This window comes from Cheilinus undulatus, linkage group 13, assembly GCF_018320785.1.
Source record: "Cheilinus undulatus linkage group 13, ASM1832078v1, whole genome shotgun sequence".
In the NCBI taxonomy this organism is placed as follows: domain Eukaryota; kingdom Metazoa; phylum Chordata; class Actinopteri; order Labriformes; family Labridae; genus Cheilinus; species Cheilinus undulatus.
In genome coordinates this window covers 3,494,971-3,516,529 of record NC_054877.1, presented here as the reverse complement: position 1 = coordinate 3,516,529, position 21,559 = coordinate 3,494,971, and the positions used below count along the sequence as shown (strand labels likewise).

Here is a 21,559-nt window from a genome sequence, read left to right as displayed (position 1 = left end):
GGTTGTACATGATTACGCATCAACTGTGAAAGGCAGAAACTAACATCATCACAAACCATGTCAAACAAGGGAGCAGAGACCTTCCATGAACATATAGCTGATTTCAGTGTGGTTTCCTGTTTTCTTCTTTAATACTTATCAGCAGAGAAGCAGAAGGAGAGATATGACAGTCACATTTTCTCTGTAGATTCACTGTTACTGTGTGTTCAGAACACATGCAAAAAAATATTCATGGGGCCTGATTGCGTGACTTGCAGCGTAAATATAATCACCTTCTCAACTTCAGTCAGGCAGCATTTTATTCTAATTTAATTTTGTCCAGTGACTCTGTAGTGTTCCTGCTGTGGTGTTTATTTTGAAAATTGAGTTTATTTTGTTGAACTTCCGGTTTCCAGCTTCCGCTGGTCATTTGTGTTTGCTGGCTACTTACCTTTTCTTCTCCCGAGGTTTCACCATCCCCCCACGGCACTGTGGAGAGTGGCCGCACCTGAGGCGAGTTTCTAATTAGAGGAGCATTGAAGTAGTGGCGTCTCCTTCTCCACAGTGCCAGAGTCTTGCAGACTACTCACCAGTGGTAACTCCTGCGCTCGGCTAAGTTTTCTCACATGAGTAATTTGTCTATCTCCAGTGCCTCCAGTGAGACCTTTTTTTTCTAACGTGTTCTCTTTTTGCCTTCCAGTGTCTCACTCAAAGATCCACCTGCCTCCCAGCACTAGCACTCTCTCCCATGAAGATTTTCACTGCCAGTTTACCTGAACCTTTGTTTATTAAAGATTATTGTTTGAACCTTTACCCGTCTCAGCACTCTGGGCTCCACTCCTCCACTACACATCACACCTGCATCCACATCCATCATCACACAGCCCCCACCATCCTGTGCACAGTCAATCATGAGTTCATTCCTCCACACCCACGAGTCATCCAACGCCAATCCCCACTCACCCAGTTTTCCCCGCCTGGTCCAAACTCTTCCTCCAGGAAGTATATTAGCATGTTTGCCTGAGGCTGCTCGGGTTGGCTGAAAGTGAGGAGGACGCCGGCTTATTTGCCATAGTTGCACTGGAAAAAAGTCCGCGACTTCGCTGTTTCATGCCGTGTCTCCATTATTGTGCTTATATCCTTCGGTCCTGGGTCCACGTCGGACAAAGAAGGATTATTGTGTATTTCCTTTTTATGTGGAGTCATCAGATGGAGTGTCTCATCCTCTGGTCAGGAATCCTGAGGGTTTTCCGGAGTGGCATCTGAAGTCCGACTGACCCTGACTGACTGCTGACCGAGCCGCGGTTTCATGAGTGCTCAAGTGTTTGTCTGTCTTATTTCTTGTGCGTGAACAGCGGAAAAAAGACGCTGGTGTTTGGTTTGTTTTGGATTATGGAGAGTTTTGGGGGTCCAGACTGGATTTTTGTTGTGAACTGGGAAACTCTATTGTCTGAACTGGACTGAACTGTGTTGTTGAGTTTTATTTTGAAAACCCGGAACGGACTCCGATTTTGTACTGAACTGAACTGAAAGAATTGAACACGCACCCACACACACACGCACACACGTTGCTTGGTTTTGTTTATTTTTTTGTGCCTTTTGCTTCTTCCTGCATTGAATATAATTTGAAGAATCTGCCTTGGTTTGTTGGTTATTTCGCATTGCTGAACTGTTTGCTGATATTGCTCATTTATATTGCATTACATTTTCACTGCTGAGTGTGAATTATTGTTTCGTGTGGGTAAAAAAGAAAGTTTTGTTTATTTCTTAATTGTCAGACACGACTCTGACTGGTACCCCGACTAAACCCGTTACAATTCTAATCATAGAGTTTTATTTAAGGGGTCCTTTTAAGCTGAAATTTTATCCCTGATGAAAACAGCAACGTGCAGCCTTGATTTTTTCCCGTCAACTTTCTCAAAGAGGTTTTTAGCATAGTTGGACCCAGTATTTTATTAATAGTTAACAGGAGGTGTTGTCCTGTCTGTTTTTAAACACGCTGTGGACCAACCTCTTTTAAAGAAACCCAACCTTGACCCCTCTGACTTTAGTAATTCTGGTCTATAGGCTGGTTTAGAGCAGGTTGTTTTTAACAGCAGATAGAGGGAAAGAAGCCATTTTAATTCTTTTAGCATTTGATACGATTGATCACAACATTTTAACAGATCGTCTTAGAGACTGGGTGGGCATCAGGGACTCTGCTCTTAGCTGGTTTTATTCTTATCTTTTAGAGTGAACCTTTGCGGTCACCATAGGTAACCACTCCTCCTCTACCTCTACTCTTACCTGTGGTGTACCGCAAGGTTTAATTTTAGGTCCTATTTTATTTTCTATTTTTATGCTGCCTCTTGGTCAAATCATCCAGAATCATAAAGTCTCCTTTCACTGCTACACAGACGACACACAGATATACCTGACCCTGAGACCTGAGGACCCTAGAAGCCTAGCTGCTGTCATAGACTGTTTAAATGATGTCAACTGTTGGATGGCACAGAACTTCTTACAACTTAACAACTCACAATCTGAAATGATATTGTTTAATCCCCACTACTCCCCCTCCATCATCAGCCACCTCGGTCCTCTAGCAGCAGCAAACATCAAACCCACTGTCAGAAATGTAGGAGTGATGTTTGACAATAATCTCTCATTTGATCATCACATAAAATCAGTCGTTAAATCTTACTTCTATCAATCATGAACCATCTCCAAAATAAAAACAACACTGACTCAACAGGACCTGGAAAAACTCCTTCATCTTTTCCAGATTAGATTATTGTAATTCACTCCTCTCTGGTATCTCCCAGAAATCACAGGCACATCACATCCTCCTCCTTTTAGCATCTTTACACTGGCTTCCTGTTAGTTTAAGAATTGATTTTGAGATCTTATTAATCATTTTTAAAGAACTGAAGGGTCTGGCTCCAATCTATATGAGAACTTTTAACCCCCTATGAGCCAGGCCGCAGTCTTAGATCGTCGTGGCTTCCTGGTCGTTCTGAAGTCGAGACTCAAATCTAAAGGTGACAGGGTCTTCTCCATCAGAGCCCCTCGACTTTGGAAAGAGGAGATAAGGCACGCAGAATCAGTCACATATTTTAAATCACTTCTTAAAAGTCATTTTTATAGACTTGCATTTATGTGATGTCTTTTTCTTTCTTTTTATCTTCTCAGATTTTTACCTTATTTTAGTTTCTCATCTTATTTCATTTCCTCTGAATCTTTTACTCACCTCTACGCCGTCAACCTCATTTTAATTCCTTGCCTCTTTGCTGTTTTTATTCGTTACTGTCTTCCTCTCTTTAATTCTTCCCTTTTGTTTCCCTTTGCTATAATATTGATCAGTTTTACTACTTTTACAGTTTTAGTTTGTTTTATCCTGCACTACTATCTGTTTGTGCCCCCTTTATTTACATTTTACTGCCTTTTTTGGTTTGATGCTTGTTTTGTTTTGACTCCTCTTTGTTTCTTTTAGCTTGTCACGTCTGTAATCGTGGTCCTCTTGGTCTCAGTCTGTAGCTGGGTCCCTGCATTGCCTGGGTTCCTATTGTTCTTGTGGTATTTGATGTTCTGTCTGCATCCTGATGATGTCCATAACGTTTTAGTGTAGTCTGGTTTGATGTCTGTGATGTCTTAAGGATTCTGCAATAAAGGTGAAAAGGAATGCCTGTCTCTGCTCCGCAACGAGTAATTCACACAAAGGTGTAACAGAGCCGCACACGCCCAAGCTCACACACACCCTGGCGTCCCATAATCAGATGGCAGCCACTGCCCGAACAGCTGCTTTCAATGAAACTCAAAACTCTGGATTTCTTGGTTCAAAATGTTTTATTTTCTGAATGAAATATGGGGAAAATAACATGAACATTCATGCTGATCAATTAGATGCAGTAGACTTTTTCTCCTCCGTGTTTCTGAGTTGGAGGTCCGACTTTGAGCAGTGTCACAGCGCACGTATTTACATTGTAGGTTGTAAACTTTAGAGTACCGAGCTCACTTGAACATATCATGGAACTTTTCAGACGCTGCTGTGAGCAGAAATGTGTCTGCTCTCTCCTCTCCTGTACAGTGTGATCAGCTCTCTAACCCCCCAGTCTCTCCAGTTAATCCACATTATTCTTTGTTTTATCCCGCTGTTGTTTTCTCAGATGAAATGCTGCCCAATTAAACCACGCTGGTTTTTAAATCTCCTGTTTATGGAGACAGCAGACAGCAGGCGTAACAAACACAGATAAGAGAGGCAGTGTGAAAGCAGCTATTGTTTGCATGGCATCATATGACGTCTGGTTTTGATATATTTTGATTTTGATGAATTATTATCTCGACCATATTTTTGGTGACATGCTTGTTTGGATTCTGCTGATGTTGTCTTTTGTCTGGGTTTGTTGCTTCGTTCTTCTGTTTGCCTCTACACATGTCAAAGCACTTTATAAACCCATGTTTTCAAAAGTACCACACAAATAAAGTTATTATTATCATTATTATTATCATTATTATTACTTCACTAGTCAGTGTCTTCAGTCTCCAGATGTTTACAGAATATTATCAGAAAAAAAAGGGTGATGGACCAAGGTGGTAAACATGTTCCTGTCCCAACTTTTTTAGAACTTGTTGCAGACATTAAATTTAGAATGTGTATTTCCCCCCCAAAAGTAGCATTGTCTTATCAGTTTGATAAGACATTTGTGCTGTTCTCAACTGAATGTAAGTTGAAATGATTTTAAATCACTAAATTGTGTTTTTATTCACATATTTCAGAATGTCCCAGCTTTTTTGAAATGGTGACTGTAGTTGTGAATGAAAACCATGTAGTGTGTTCCTAATCAGACTGTTGTTAGGACCATGGTGGTGATGTGCTTTTGTTGTTAACATGATATTTTGTAGTTGTGGAGAATGTGGCTGTGCCTGCTGTGTGTGTGTGGTCGTCTTTTCTCTATCTGCTGAATTAGGCGTGACATCATCTGACGCTGACTGGCTGCTCAAGTCCCCGGTCCGACAGGTGATAGGCTGCAGCAGAGGTGATGATGTCATCAGGGGGCAGGGGAACCTGGTCTCATTCAGCTCCCAACCAGCCACAGCACACTTCTTTGTTAGTGAACTCACATTCTTTCATTGTTTCTTTGGCTCAAGTTTGGCTGAATCTTTGCTTTACTTCAACTCAGTTTGGTGTGTTGCTGATACTCAGGGAGACTAGTTCACTGTTATTTGACTTAGAAGATTAGTTTTGATTCTCCCTCCATTTGAATCCCTTTGTTTTTACAAACCTAATTCACCCTGAGTTAACTGTCTGATCGTTCCAGGGTTCATGACCTTCTGATTATAAAGTGGATTGTGACTCACTGAGTAAGAGGCTCCATCAGAGCTGATATGAGAACATGCAGAATATGACAAACATTTCCTGCTGGAAAGATTGAACTGATGTTTAGTTTCATCACCTTCCTCTCTTCCTCTGATAGAAGAAGAAAAACACAGAAACTTTTGACCTTTAACCTTAACATAGAGTACAGAACAGGAAAGTTAGCAGAACACATGAGGACATTTACAGAGTTATCAACTGAAAAGTCTGACTTTTCTTGTTTTTATCTCTCTAATTCTTAGCCAAAGTTCAACATGAGCCTCACAGGATGTTACATTAGTGAGATTTTATTTTTGTATCTTCATATTTATTGACAAGAAACAGAATTGAATTGAATTTGAAATAGTTTTATTGGAGTAAAATAAGAGATGATGTGAATTTTGTTCAGTTTGTCAAAAACACAAAACAAATTTCTCTGAGTCACATCCTGAAGATATCGTACTAAAACTGCACAGGAAAACTTCTCCTGATAAAACAATGTAGAGAGTAGATAAGTACAGCTGTTTTAATATTCATTTATATGTATTAAATGAACAGCTTAACAAATAATGTTTAGGGAGAACATTTGTGGCATGTTCCTCCTTTTCTTCATCCTCAGGACACTCCCCTACCTTCTTCATGAGAATCCTGGTCCAAATGTAGACAAATGTTCAACCACTCAGATGTACTGAATAAAAAGATGTTGCAGTTTAGGTGGAAGAAAACACGACTGAACAGCAAGACAGCACAAAACAAACATGTTTGAAAGAATGGAAGCAGAGGACAAGCATGCATTCAAGTCACTTTACTCCACTTTCACATGAAAAGGGAAGTTTGGGATCATTCTTGAGGAATGACCTTGTTATGTTGGGAAACTCAGGTTTGTCATCCTGAGAAAGGAAATAAATAGTTGAGATCTTTGGGAAACAACCTAAATTTACTCCTTATTATGGGAAAATGGAGTAAATCAAATATATGCAGTCATGGACAAAAGTATTGGCACCCATGGAATTTTCCAGAAAATACACCATTTCTCCCAGAAATTGCTGCAGTTACAAATGTTTTTGGTGTACATGTGTTTATCTCCTTTTTTTGAATTGGAGCAACACAAAAAATCAGAAGAAAAAAGCCAAAATTGACATAATTTTACACAAAACTCAAAAAATGGGCCGGACAAAATTATTGGCCCCCTTTTTAAACTGTGGGTAAATCATTTTATTTCCAGCATGTGATGCTCATTTAAACTCACCTGTGGCAGTAACAGGTGCTGGCAATCTAGAAATCACACCTGAAGCCAGTTAGAATGAATAAAAGTTGACTCAACCTTTGTGTTGTGTGCCTGTGTGTGTCACACCAAGCATGGAGAAGAGAAAGAAGAGCCCAGAATTGTCTGAGGACTTAAGAAGCAAAATTGTGGAAAAATATGAACAATCTCAAGGTTAAAGACCATCTCCAGAGATCCTGAAATTCCTTTGTCCACTGTGTGTAATATAATCAAGAAGTTTATAACCATGGAGCTGTGGCTAATCTCCCTGGACGTGGATAGAAGAGAAAAACTGACAAAAGAATGCAACGCAGGATAGTTGGAATGGTGGATAAACATCCTCAGTCAACTTCCACACAAATTCAGGCTGTCCTGCAGACTCAGGGTGCAAAAGTGTCAGCTGGGACCATACAAGGTCATCTGAATGAGATGAAGCGCTATGGCAGGAGACCGAGGAGAACCCCACTGCTGACAAAGAGACATAAAAAGCCAGACTGGAGTTTGCAAAAATGTACCTGAGTAAGCCTCAATCCTTCTGGGAGAACATTTTGTGGACAGATGAGACTAAGGTAGAGCTTTTTGGAAAAGCACGTCATTCTACTGTTTACAGAAAACAGAATGAGACCTACAAAGAAAAGACCACAGTACCTACAATCAAACATGGTGGAGGTTCAAGGATGTTTTGGGGTTATTTTGTTGCCTCTGGCACTGGGTGCCTTGACTGTGTGCAAGGAATCATGAAATCTGGAGACTTAAAAAAATTTGGGCCACAATGTAGGGCCTAGTGTCAGAAAGCTGGGTCTGTGTCAGAGGTCATGGGTGTTCCAGCAGGACAATGACCCCAAACATACCTAAAAAAGCAAGAAGCAAACCAAGAAATGGTTGGAGACAAAGCTGGAGAGTTCTGAAGTGGCCAGCAGTGAGTCCAGATCTAAATCCCATTGAACACCTATGGAGAGATCTCAGAACTGCTGTTGCAAGAAGCCCCCTTCAAATCTGAGAGACCTGGAGCAGTTTGCAGAAGAAGAGTGGTCCAAGATTCCAGTTGAGAGGTGTAAGAATATTTAAGTTGAGGGTGCTAACAATTTTGTCTGGCCCATTTTTTGAGTGTTGTGTAAAATTATGTCAATTTTGTATTTTTCTGTCAGATTTTTTGTATTGCTCCATTGTTTATTGCTCCACTGCACATAAAGGCAATAAACACGTGTACACCAAAAACATTTGTAATTGCAACAATTTCTGGGAGAAATGGTGTATCTTCTGGAAAAATTCAAGGGGTGCCAAAACTTTCTTCCATGACTGTACATTGGCTCACTCAGACATCCATAACTTCTGGCCCCCATATTTGTGACCTTCTGAAAACAGCTCAATGAGCTACTTCTTGGCTCCGCCCCCCTAACTGATAACCACTGGTCTACATGTGGTCTAGACTGATTGTGTTGGTGTTGTTGGTGTCATTGTTCTCCTTTCTGCAACAGCACACAGAGGTCCAAAGCTTCCCAAAGGTCTCCTTTTTGATGAAAACGTACAGAAGTAAGTCTGCAAGTGGACTCAGCTTTAGAGACACGCGGGACGGGAGACATAGAATGTCACCATATCTTCTGTCAGTGAGCAAAATAATAGTGGGCAGGAACAGCAGAGTATAACTCAGCAGCACCAGGACTAAGATTGCCACGATTCTCCGTTTTTCCCCAGAGGGGACTGAGACAGAAGTAGAGAGAGCTCTGAGGGTCCCAACCAGGAAGAATATGAACAGTGGGAAGGGAATGATGAGGAAGATGGTGAGGATGATGTCTAAGACAAACTTAGTAACCCAGAGAAACACAGTAAAAATCAAGACAAGAGATATGATCCAGACTACAACACAGACCGCCACAGAGATCCTGATGGTTCGTCTGAAGCGGTACCACAGTGGGTGGGCGATGACCAAATATCTGCAAAACAGGATGGACATATTATCTCTGAAAAGATGCACAAAACTACAGAAATATTATATTTAATACTATTTAAATAGATAGTTACCTTTCCAGTGAAATACACACCATGAAGCAAACACTAGTAAATACACCACATCTGTAAGTATGGCCCACAATTTTCTGTATCATCTCTTCCTCAGGTTCTGTCTCCAAAGCGATCAGACAGCAGAGCTGAATGAGGTCAGATATGAAAAGGTTGATGATGTAGATTGGAGCCACCTGACCATTCTTTACCTGAGGAAAATATAGAAACAGAAACAGGAGATAAGAAGTTATAAAGACGTTCTGTAGTCCTCCATCCAGAATGGACATCAACCTCTGCACAGCTACTGCAGTAACAGCCTCGTCTACATTTTCAGTCAAATCTCATTCTCTATGTCTGGAGTTTATTTACACAAGCTGTCAGCTTCTCCTCCCTGTACCTACTGAGCATCACTGATGGGATCTACATGAACTACAAAAGAAATAAAGATTAGTTCAGTAGTAGTATGACTTTAAAAGTCAGCTGAAGTTTATGGGACCAGCATCACCTTTGATGGTAGTCAGTAAAAAAGTAAATCAGATAGATAGACCCAGTAGTGTGTATAAATAAAAAACAGGGGATCAGGGAGCCGATGGCCCAGTGGATAGGTTTCTCTATGAGATTTTCTATTGTATTCTGTTAGCATCATGCTACATATGGATTAGCATCCTCTTTAACCAGTTGTACACTGTGCAGTTTTCTCCTGATTCATACACGATGTTTGAGTAACACGACTCACTTTGGAGTCAGGCCAACTTTCAGCTTCATCGTACGCTGTTTCTGGTGTAGTGTAGGGACACGATGGCCAACCATGGCCCAATCAGCTGTCCCAAACCTTAGACCATATTTGACTTTGTAAACTGTCCATCATTATCTTAAATCACCATGTAAACAGTAGGAATGCTGAGCCCATGAGCCTTCTGTGGACATAATGGAAATAAACAAGCAAGAATTAGTCCTACCTGCATACAGGTAGACATTTGACCCCTTCCTGATTTCTGTTTTTTTTTGGTTGTGCATATTTGTTACACTGAAATGTTTCAGATCATCTAAGACATTTTTATATAATTGACATTTTATAAACAAATAAATGAAGACATAAAACACATACCTGAGAGTAGAGAGCATAGATGGCCATGAGTGTCAAAGGGAGACTGATACCAATGATGACGTATGTCACTACACGCGTGATGAAGGAGAGGTTGTCATAATTCACATTCAGGAGGGTGGTGTTAACACAGATGTTTGCCATTCTTCAGAGTGAAACCTGAAATCAGAGATCAAGATTTAGACATAAACATTGCATAACTACAAACATTTTTAAAATTAAAGTCCCTATAAAGTAATAAAAAATATATTTATTTAGGTTTGTTGTATGACAGGCCACTGTGTTATGGACCACCAGGCCAAATTTCAGTCATGAGAAACAACGTTGCAGTGTTTAATCCAAAGTGACCTACATTTGAGAGCAAGAACAACACAAGCAAGATCTAGACGAGAATAAACAACATCAGTAAGAGCCAAAAAGAGCTTTAGGTCCAATTGGACGCAGGTGCTGCCATGCATTGTTTAAGGCAAGCACCTAAAGTATACAAATCTTTTTTTAAATATTAATTTAAAAAAAAAAAAAGCGTCTAAAAATGAAACAAGAAAAATGAGAGATCTCTTATCATCACCATCCATTTGACTTCACAACAACTAAGTACTAAGTACTAAGTGCTGTGACAGTCACAAAGAGCTGGGCAATAAAAAAAAAAAAAAGAAAAGAAAAAAAAACATCCCACAAGTAAAGCAGGACAGTGCGAGCCAACTGTAGTTGGGAGACTTATTCAGCCACTGGGGACAACAGTGGAGAATAGTCTAACTAAGAATCAATCTACGACTGGGGACAGCAGTGGAGAAAAGTCTGACTAAGAATCAATCTACTACTGGGAACAACAGTGGAGGATAGTCTGACTAAGAATCAATCTACTACTGGGGACAGCAGTGGAGAATAGTCTGACTAAGAATCAATCTACTACTGGGAACAACAGTGGAGAAAAGTCTGACTAAGAATCAATCTACTACTGGGGACAGCAGTGGAGGATAGTCTAACTAAGAATCAATCTACTACTGGGGACAGCAGTGGAGAAAAGTCTGACTAAGAATCAATCTACTACTGGGAACAACAGTGGAGGATAGTCTGACTAAGAATCAATCTACTACTGGGAACAACAGTGGAGGATAGTCTGACTAAGAATCAATCTACTACTGGGGACAGCAGTGGAGAATAGTCTGGCTAAGAATCAATCTACTACTGGGGACAACAGTGGAGAATAGTCTAACTAAGAATCAATCTACTACTGGGGACAACAGTGGAGAATAGTCTAACTAAGAATCAATCTACTACTGGGGACAACAGTGGAGAATAGTCTAAGAATCAATCTACTACTGGGGACATCAGTGGAGAATAGTCTAAGAATCAATCTACTACTGGGGACAACAGTGGAGAATAGTCTAACTAAGAATCAATCTACTACTGGGGACAGCAGTGGAGAATAGTCTGGCTAAGAATCAATCAACTACTGGGGACAATAGTGGAGAATAGTCTAACTAAGAATCAATCTACTACTGGGGACAACAGTGGAGAATAGTCTGACTAAGAATCAATCTACTACTGGGGACAGCAGTGGAGAATAGTCTGACTAAGAATCAATCTACTACTGGGGACAACAGTGGAGAATAGTCTGACTAAGAATCAATCTACTACTGGGGACAGCAGTGGAGAATAGTCTGACTAAGAATCAATCTACTACTGGGGACAGCAGTGGAGAATAGTCTGACTAAGAATCAATCTACTACTGGGAACAACAGTGGAGGATAGTCTGACTAAGAATCAATCTACTACTGGGGACAGCAGTGGAGAAAAGTCTGACTAAGAATCAATCTACTACTGGGGACAACAGTGGAGGATAGTCTAACTAAGACTCAATCTACTACTGGGAACAACAGTGGAGGATAGTCTGACTAAGACTCAATCTACTACTGGGAACAACAGTGGAGGATAGTCTGACTAAGAATCAATCTACTACTGGGAAAAACAGTGGAGGATAGTCTAACTAAGACTCAATCTACTACTGGGAACAACAGTGGAGGATAGTCTGACTAAGAATCAATCTACTACTGGGAACAACAGTGGAGGATAGTCTAACTAAGAATCAATCTACTACTGGGGACAGCAGTGGAGAATAGTCTGGCTAAGAATCAATCTACTACTGGGGACAGCAGTGGAGAATAATCTAACTAAGAATCAATCTACTACTGGGGACAGCAGTGGAGAATAGTCTGACTAAGAATCAATCTACTACTGGGGACAGCAGTGGAGAATTGTCTGACTAAGAATCAATCTACTACTGGGGACAGCAGTGGAGAATAGTCTGACTAAGAATCAATCTACGACTGGGGACAACAGTGGAGAATAGTCTGACTAAGAATCAATCTACTACTGGGGACAGCAGTGGAGAATAGTCTGACTAAGAATCAATCTACGACTGGGGACAGCAGTGGAGAATAGTCTGACTAAGAATCAATCTACTACTGGGGACAGCAGTGGAGAATAGTCTAACTAAGAATCAATCTACTACTGGGGACAACAGTGGAGAATAGTCTAACTAAGAATCAATCTACTACTGGGGACAGCAGTGGAGAATAGTCTAACTAAGAATCAATCTACTACTGGGGACAACAGTGGAGAATAGTCTAAGAATCAATCTACTACTGGGGACATCAGTGGAGAATAGTCTAAGAATCAATCTACTACTGGGGACAACAGTGGAGAATAGTCTAACTAAGAATCAATCTACTACTGGGGACAACAGTGGAGAATAGTCTAAGAATCAATCTACTACTGGGGACATCAGTGGAGAATAGTCTAACTAAGAATCAATCTACTACTGGGGACAACAGTGGAGAATAGTCTAACTAAGAATCAATCTACTACTGGGGACAACAGTGGAGAATAGTCTAACTAAGAATCAATCTACTACTGGGGACAACAGTGGAGAATAGTCTGGCTAAGAATCAACCTACGACTGGGGACAGCAGTGGAGAATAGTCTGGCTAAGTGCAAAGTGTTCTCTAAAGAGCTGGGTCTTTAGCCTTCTCTTGAAATTAGAGAGGGACTCTGGGGATTGAATGGAGTTGGGTAATTCATTCCACCACTTAGGGACAAGAAAGGGGAAGAGTCAGGCTCGTGTCTTAGGAGCCTGATGTGCTGGAAGTACCAGGCACATTTCGCTGGCTGAGTGTAGTGGGTGAGAAGGAGTGTAGACCTGGATGAGGGACTCCAGGTAAACAGGAGCAGTTTTAGTTACTGCTTTATAAGCAATGATTACAGTTTTGAATTTAATGCGAGCTGCAACTAGAAGGCAGTTTAGCAAGATTAAAAGAGACGTGACGTGAGCTCTCTTGGGTTGATTGAAGACCAGACGAGCTGCTACGTCTGGATCATCTGCAGAGGTTTAATTGTGCATGCAGGGAGGCCTGACAGTAATGGGTTGTAGTAGTCAATGCGTGATATTACAAGAGCTGGTACCAGGAGCTGTGTAGCATGCTCTGTCAAGTAGGGTCTGATCCTCTCTTTGTTATAGAGGGCAAATCGGCAGGATTGAGCAATCAAGGCCACATGAACCTTTAAGGTTAGCTGGTCATCAATCATGACACCCAGATTTCTGGCAGACTTAGTGGGCATGAGATCCAAGCTGGATACTGATCTGTGGTTTCATAGTGGGACTGGTTGGGATGATAATAAGCTCAGTCTTGGACAGGTTGAGCTAAAGGTGACGTTCCCTCATCCATTTAGAGATATCAGCAAGGCAGGATGAGATCAGTTGTGAGATCAGCTGGGACAGTTGTGTCATCTGGTGGAAAGGACAGGAATAGCTGTGTATCATCTGCATAAGAAAAGCCATGGAAGCAGATGATTGCACCAAGTGAGGTGGTGTATATTGAGAAAAGTAGGGGACCAAGCACAGACCCTTGAGGCACCCCTATTGATAAGCCATGCAGTTTGGACACTCATCCCCTCCATGATACTCTAAAAGATCTCCCTGTGAGGTAGGACTTAAACCACTGGAGGGGAGATCCTGAGATACCAAGTGAAGAGAGTGTGGAGAGGAGGATTTGGTGGTTTACTGTGTCAAAGGCAGCAGACAGATCCAGCAGTAAGAGAACTGAGGACTGACCAGCTGCTCTAGCCAAGTGCGGCGATTCCGTTACCGACAAAAGTGCAGTTTCAGTAGAGTGGCCCCGCCTAAAGCCAGACTGATTCTGATCAAGTGGATCATTGTTCTGCAAGTATTCTGAGAGCTGGTTGAAGACTGTGCGCTCCAGTATTTTTGATAGGAATGGGAGAAGTGAGAGCGGCCCGTAATTTTCAACCTAAGCTGAGTTGAGAGTGGGTGTTTTGAGCAGTGGTGTGACCCGCGCTTGCTTGAATGCAGCAGGGAAAACACCTGTGGACAGAGAGGAGTTGATGATACAACTTACAGCAGGGCTGATTGTGGGCTCAATCGCCTGCAAGAGATGTGACGGTATTGGATCGAGCAGATAGGTTGTGGGCTTGGAGTCAAGCAGAAGCCTGGTGACTTCGCTCTCACTCAGTGGAGAGAATGAGCTAAGTGATGCATCACTAGCTGGTGGTAGAAAACTGAGTTGGACAGGCTCAGAGAATTGGTTGCTCATGGTAGCAACCTTGTCAGTAAAGTAGGAGGTAAACGTGTCCGGAGTCAACATACTGGAGGGTTGAGGGTTTGAAGGAGAGAGTTGAAAGCAGAGAAGAGTTTGCGTGCATCAGTGGCAGCACAGATCTTTGTTTGATAAAATGCCTTCTTAGCAGATTTTAGGGCAGAGGTAAAAGAGGATGAGTTTTTGCTGATAAGCAGTCAAGACAGTGGATTGTTTGGATTTATGCCATTTTCTCTCTGCTGCCCTGAGCCCTGCCTTTTGTGCTCTGATGACCTCAGTGAGCCAGGGACAAGTTGGAGTATTTTGAGTTGGCTTAAACACCAGAGGGCAGAGTTTGTCCAGAGAGGAGGTCAGTGAGGAGCAGAATGTGTCTGTGGCCTTGTTAACAGTGAGTGTGAAGGACTCGTTACATGAGGCTAGAGCAGCTGAGACCTCGTCAGACAGCTGTGCTGGGTCAAGTGACCGAAGATTGTTGAAATTCAGGTAAGCCAAGGGAGAACTGAATGAAATAGTGGTCAGAGAGGTGAAGTGGTGTCACATTCAGATTAGTCAGGGAGCAATTGCGAGTTAGAATCAAATCCAGCGTATTACCAGTCTAGTGTGTTGTAGGCGTTTGAACCTGTTTCAGGTCAAAGGAGGACAGTGGAGAAATAAAATCAGTCGCCTGAGCTCTATCCATGTGGATGTTCATGTCACCCATGAAGACCAGTGGTGTGCCATCATCAGGGATGTCTGAGAGCTAAGTTTCCGTTAGCCAGTATTTACTGGTCATTAGCCGGTAAAAAGGGTGGAAGTCTGGCAGATAAAAAAAGAACTGGTCAAAATGTCCGGCCGAAAACATGCAAATGACCAGATAAGTAAATACTGAATACTCGCATATTATATTTCGTGTAATCTACAAGATATGTTGTGAGAATCCTTTAATACAAACTAAAAGTTGCCCAGTCTTACTACATCTACTGTCCTGCGGTGCTGGGGTTGTTTATCTCATCAGACGGCAAGCACATGGCTAATTATGTATGCACGATGACCTCAAACCAAGCCTATCTATCTGAGCATGCTCAGTACTGCTGGAGACTATGCAGGGAAAGTTTGACCAGAGCTTTCTTGGGAAGCAGAATTTTAATCTAAGTGAGGTTTTCCTGGTTCACCAAAGGCTTAATATCATAAGCGGTATGGAGGGATTTTATGTCATCACTGCGAGTAATGAAGAGGCTGAAACAAAGGGAATTATTTAGCAGAGTGGCTGAAACACTAATGCAGCAGCAGAGAGAGAGAGGCCTATGCTGAGCAGAGTTGTAGTGGACTTCGATAAACTACCTATGACCAATCCTCAGATAAAGTTGGATTGTAGTCAGCACAGAATCACATCACGCAGAACGGCATGGACCGCTTGGAGATTATAACGAAAACTCTGTCTCTCTTCAACGTAGCTGGTTGGTAATGCTTTGGATGTCCTACTACTTCTGCTAATTAGCAGAAGTAGTCTCGGATAAGCCGTTAATGAGAGGAGAACTGGACCGAACTATCTGCTGAGAGTTACAGCCACTTCCTGTCAAATGTCGAAGGATCAAAATGGCCGCCATGGCCACTGGGGTGTCTGTTAATGAAACATGTCCATGTTGGGACAGATATAGAGGAATTGAGGTCAAAATCAGAGCATTATAGGTCAAAAACAGTAAGAATAACACAGAAATGACCCACTTCCTGTCCAATGGCGAAGGATCAAAATGGCCGACATGACCACTGGAGTGTCCTCAATAGCTGTCTTTACATGTCAATGTAGGGACAGCTATTGAGGACTTTATGTGATTATCAGAGCATTAAAGGTTCAACACAATAAGAAAAATGCAGAAAAGACCCATTTGCATCACTTCCTGTTGGCAGAGGAGGGCGCCATGATGACCCGTTTTCATGTGGGCGTGTTCAGTGTGTCACTGATGTGTTGCCATAACATTCTGAAGACCACAGAATGATCTCCATCAAAGTTACACCAGTGTTCAGTGTATAATTGTCCAAAAAATTGAGGTATATTGCATTTGGGGCGGAGCTAGTGGACTTCCTGTTGGGATTTCGGCATGGGTCCAAGAGGCGTTTTTGTAGCTCTAATGATGATCCATATGCACAGCGACAATCATAGGCCTAGGATGAATGGTGGAATTTTGGTGATTTTTTTTGTGACAACCCATGAAACAGACATGAAAAATTTAGGGTTTAAATGTTTACCTGCCAGAAGGGGGTGCTGTGACAAAGTGGTGATATTGATGCATGGTTGTATTCAGGGCCAATGTGTGATTATCCATGTGACGTTTGGTGATGATTGACATAAGCACTAAAAAGTTATAAGGCCTTATAGTGTAAATTTGAAAGTAAAAAACACATAAAAAATAAGGCAAAATCGGGCCCCTATTACGGCCCCGCCCACTGGTGAAAACGCCTTCAGAGCACAACTTTAGATCTCCAGGTGGTGTAGTTTTTTGCAAAAAAATTCTGGAGTCCGTCAGTTGAAAGCCCTAGGACGAGTTCGTTCATATGCGAAATGTGTGGCCATAATGTAATTTTTTGTTCGTCTCATCATGATACATATGTGTACCAATTTTGGTGCATGTAGTTGTTACCCACGGCCCTATCTCACTTTTGGCCACGCTCACTAGCGACTGCTGGACGGATTTGCACAGTTCCACTAGAATACGAAAATTTCACTCGGGGGACAATTTTGGGTGAAGGTTTGGTGAGTTTTTAGGCATGTTAAGGCCCCCAAATTAGTGATTCTTTGGGGAGAATAATAATAACGGCTACAGTTTCAATAGGGCCCTTGCACTGGACGGTGCTTGGGCCCTAAATAAATAAACCAGGGTGGCTGGATTTCCAGCTTTAGCAGAGGTTACAGTGATATCATCATGAGGACTGATATTAGTAACTGACAGTAAGATTCATTTTTTTTTCATTTGAAATGTAAAGTTTTAACACAGTGTCCAGTTAACAGAGCAATTTTGTTATGTGTTTGGATGCTTTGTTGTTGTCGGTGGAGGATGGTAGTTGGCTGTTGTAAGCTGCTAAGTCATGGTAACAGTCAAGGTGCAGGCTAATGGTGCTAATGTGAAGCTAACCGTTGTTGTTTATGAGTTTAACGTGGCCGTATATTGTGTAACTGACTGCTTGTGTATGGAAAAGCATGCAGCTTTCACTCTGATACTCTAAACCACTTACACAAAGAAAATAAGAGAAAGTCTTAGTGCAGTCATTTTTAGCGTCTAATCATGTGTACGTGTCTACCAGTCTGTAATAACAGGGTAATGATTACTCAGGTTCATTGTTGACTTGGTTTCTACTGTCTCGGTTTTGGGTCAGGTTTGGAAATAAAAATGTGTCCCTCTCCTGTTTAGCACAGACTTGTATGTATCGATGTATCACAGAATATCAGATTTATGCATTTTGCTGCTGTTAATGCAGTGAAATAATGTTAAAGGAAATGTCCAGTAGTTGTTCTAAATGGCCGGTCTAATGGCCAGTCTTGAGGACTGCCGGTCATTTTGACTGGGGACAAAAAAAAGTCTATCAGAAACGCTGTCTGAGAGTAGCATGTCCAGTTCCACAATAAAGTTGTCTAGGTGACCCCCTGGGGGGTGGTACACTACAACCATGTAAGCCTTTATTGGTGCAGTGACCTGTACTGCATGACTTTCAAATGTGGTGTTATTGGTCAATGGTTTGAACTGGCTGAAGTTCCAGCTATGAGAGAGAATAATGCCTGTGCCACCTCCTCGGTCAGAACAGCGAGGTGTATGAGAGAACACTGATAGGGCAGTTGGTGTGACAGTGTTTTCAGGACGGACCCAAGTTTCTGTCAGGGCTAGGACCTGAATGTCTAACAGTTTAATGAGAAATTATAAATTCTGCTTTGTTAACTGCAGACTGGCAGTTCCAGAGGCCAGCTGTGATACAAGATTGTGGAAAAGAGGCATTCTGCAAAGTGGATAGATTATGCAGGTTTCGTTTTCTGTAACTGTTGTACTTTTTTCTGTTCCCATATATGACTTGGATTTTTTGGTAGCACATGTTGCGTTAGACTGTCATAAGGAAGTACTGCCTGTCGGTGGCCTTGCTCGGTGGACTTGCACAGGTAGACTTGCAGGTCTTTACCCAATGTGGTCATTACACAATTGGGCTTCCACAAGGGCTGAGGCTTCAGTGCAGTGTGTGTACTTAAACGGACAGAAATGCCACAGCTGTGCACAATTGAGTTGATTGTGCACAGCTGAAACCACCCCAGCTGGCACATTTAGATTCAAACTCTCTTCAAGCTTGGACTACAGTGAAAGCTTTAAGAGAGTTTGAATCTAAATTTACCAGCAGAACAAGCTCTGATCTTTGTAGAGAAACATCTCTAAAGTTATAAAATTAAGGTCAAAAATCATTAATGTTCCTCCAATCATCTTTTCAAGAATTCTTGAAAAAGTCCCGACCTTGACAAACACTTTCTATGGGAGCTTTCCCAGTTAAATGTGAAGTATAGTCATGCTATGGATACATAAAACAGTCTATCTGGCAGGTCAGGTTAGCTGTTTAGGTTCTGTGTCCATAGACGGCTTTTTCTATCAATGCCAGCACCTATAACCTCATTTTCAGAGCTCTTCTCACCAGCGTTTATTGTTGCTACATTACAAAACTTGAATCCTCAGTAGAATCTGTACTATTGTTTAGAGATAGCTCTATGTGCTTCATATTTCTGTGTCTGGAGGAAATATCACACAGAAGACATGCAGACAATGTAAAGGAGTCCTGTCCTGACACAGGCTGCTGTGCCATAGTCAGATCTTTACCACCATAGCCTCACACGTCAAGACTTTTCCTCTGATTTCAAAGTTACAGACAAAATTCCAAAGTCCGAGTAAAATCATGGGAGTCTTGCTAAAGTCTCAGCTCGCTCCGGCTCGGCGGTCTTTCCTCAGTCTTGGTTGGCAATGTCAGACTTGTGGTCTTATGCAAATCATGTTTTTCAGTGATGCAACAGCCATCCACAACCACTGAGAGCCAGTGTTGTGCGTAGCACATCAAATCCTTCATTCTTCATAATATGAACATGAGTGTAAATCAATCTGAATGTCTGCTCAGAACTCAAGAGACTGAAAAACATTTCTGCTCAGAGCTGCAGTCAGATCTCTGCTCTGCTGTTTGTCTGTCGGTTCATTCCAGGCTCACATGACAGGAACAGTAAACCTCCACGGGGATTTTCAAAGTAAAAGCCTGATCAGTTTGTTTCCGTGGTGAGATTACTTATGTTTTAATACAGAACTTTTATTCTGCAGTGTTTTCGGGATAGTTCTTCGGTTGTTGCAGTAACATGTAAAGTTGCTTCAGTGTTTAACTTTCCTTTTGTTTCTCCTCGATGTAAATGATTTAAAAACATCAGATTATTAGAGATATTAACTTAAATATGATCTCATTCTCCTTCTACATCTTGTTCTCTGCCCACAAATTGTTGTTGTGAATTTGCATGATGGGTAATAATCTCAGAAGGAATCATATTCTAGTCTTGTAGTCAGTGACCCACAATCTTTGCTAAATCTTAGTCTGAGACTTAAAAAACTCAGCCACCTGCTGACAGATTGTCTTCAGATGAGAGACTCTCGGGTGTCAGTCTTGTTAGTCTTTTAAGAGTTTTACCAAAGTCCTCTGGTGTAAGATGGCCCTCCAACGTTACATTTTCATAAAGCTGACTTTCTGTCTGAACTGTACCTGCAGGTAAGCTGTGCTGCGAGCACAGAGTGAGGCGTGGACGAATGCTCTGCACTGTGACTGAGCTTCAGACTCTCAGGCTACAGGAGACGGTGCCTCCAAGTGTTTCATATAAACTTAACACAAACATAAGGAAATTTGTGTTTGGTAGATTATTTCTTTGTTGTAACAATGCTTCTTGGCAATGAATGTTACACTGTTGGAAAGCCTGTTTATTACCCTTTTAAATGATACCACATTTAAAATGAACATGCCATTGTGCGGTGAGCAGCAGAGCTGAGTATGTGGGTTGCACCCATGAAAAATTTGCCAAATCGTCTCTGAGAATGGCACTGGCAGATCAATTCTGCACACTGAACATGCACAGTGGATTTTTTGTCTGACTTGAGAAATAAAAATCCACTGAGCATTACAGACTTCACTTATCCTGTGAAATGGGACGCTCCAAACACTGATGTCAGGGTCATTCACACATTATCAGAGCGTTTTTAGTCTTTGTTTCAGTCCACAAAATTAACACTAGTAAAAGTAAAAGCTCATATTTAGATGTCAATAGCAGATTTTTTTAAGAAAGGAAAATCTGTACCATCTAAAATCTCCATACTCAGGTCATACAAGGAATTAAATTAATATTTAATTTAATTATATATAACATTACATCGCTGATTAAATCACTATAAGAGAAAATTATTTTAAGAGATTACTTCCATAAATGTTGCCTCTTCATCACTTTACCTAAACACACAATTCAGTCAGACATCCCAGATAGTTGTGGTCAGCCGTATACTAGCTTTAACCTAGTCTTGGTTACCATAAACCGAACCTGTACTGAACCGTGACCTCTGTGACCTCTGTGGAGCGTTACAGCCCTACTCTGTAGTGTTTACCGTCATCATCAGTGTATTTTATAAAGTCAGAACAGTGTAATATTTCAGATTCAGATCTGACAGCATTTAAATCATGGAGGAGGATGCTGATACTGAGAGATACTCAAACAATCCTGCAGGCTATCACAGAGACACGCTTGGATTTATATTAATAAGTCATCAAACTGTGTCTAACATCTAAATCCTTTCAACTGTATTTGTAATAAGATGACAGTTCAGAGATGTTTCAGTGAGCAGATCTTACCTGGATGAAGTCTCTTCACTGGTGTCTGATGTTTCTCTGCATCCAAACTGACTTTGGTGATGATGGTGAGTGATCACATCAGTCATTATATAACACTGCTCTTCCAAGGAAGTCAGAAAAAAATAAGTCATACATGATTATGCATCAACTGTGAAAGGAAGAAACCAACATCGTCACAAACCGTGTGAAATAAGAGAGCAGAAACCTTCTATGAATATATAGCTGATGTCATTGTGGTTTCTTCTTTTAGTGGAAATTTTAGCCTGGATGAAAACAGCTTGATGTTACTCCAACTAAATTTCTCAAGGAGGTTTTAGCACGGTTGGACTCAGTATTTTATCAAAAATCAAAAGTTCTTTAACAGAGGGTGTAGTCCCCTCTGATTTTAAACG

The 21,559-nt window shown here is 41.4% G+C and overlaps 1 protein-coding gene and 1 pseudogene across 1 annotated transcript; both read right to left on the bottom strand.

Moving 5' to 3' along the window:
- Nucleotides 1-7,989: 7,989 nt before the first annotated feature.
- Nucleotides 7,990-9,825, bottom strand: LOC121519858 (G-protein coupled receptor 4-like). Its single transcript, XM_041802942.1, has 3 exons — nt 9,685-9,825; nt 8,598-8,785; nt 7,990-8,509 (listed from the first exon to the last, which is right to left on the bottom strand). The coding sequence occupies exons 1-3, from the start codon at nt 9,823-9,825 to the stop codon at nt 7,990-7,992; spliced, it is 849 nt and encodes a 282-aa protein (XP_041658876.1).
- Nucleotides 9,826-12,688: 2,863 nt separating this feature from the next.
- Nucleotides 12,689-13,763, bottom strand: LOC121520113 (annotated as a pseudogene).
- Between the last annotated feature and the right edge of the window lie 7,796 nt (nt 13,764-21,559).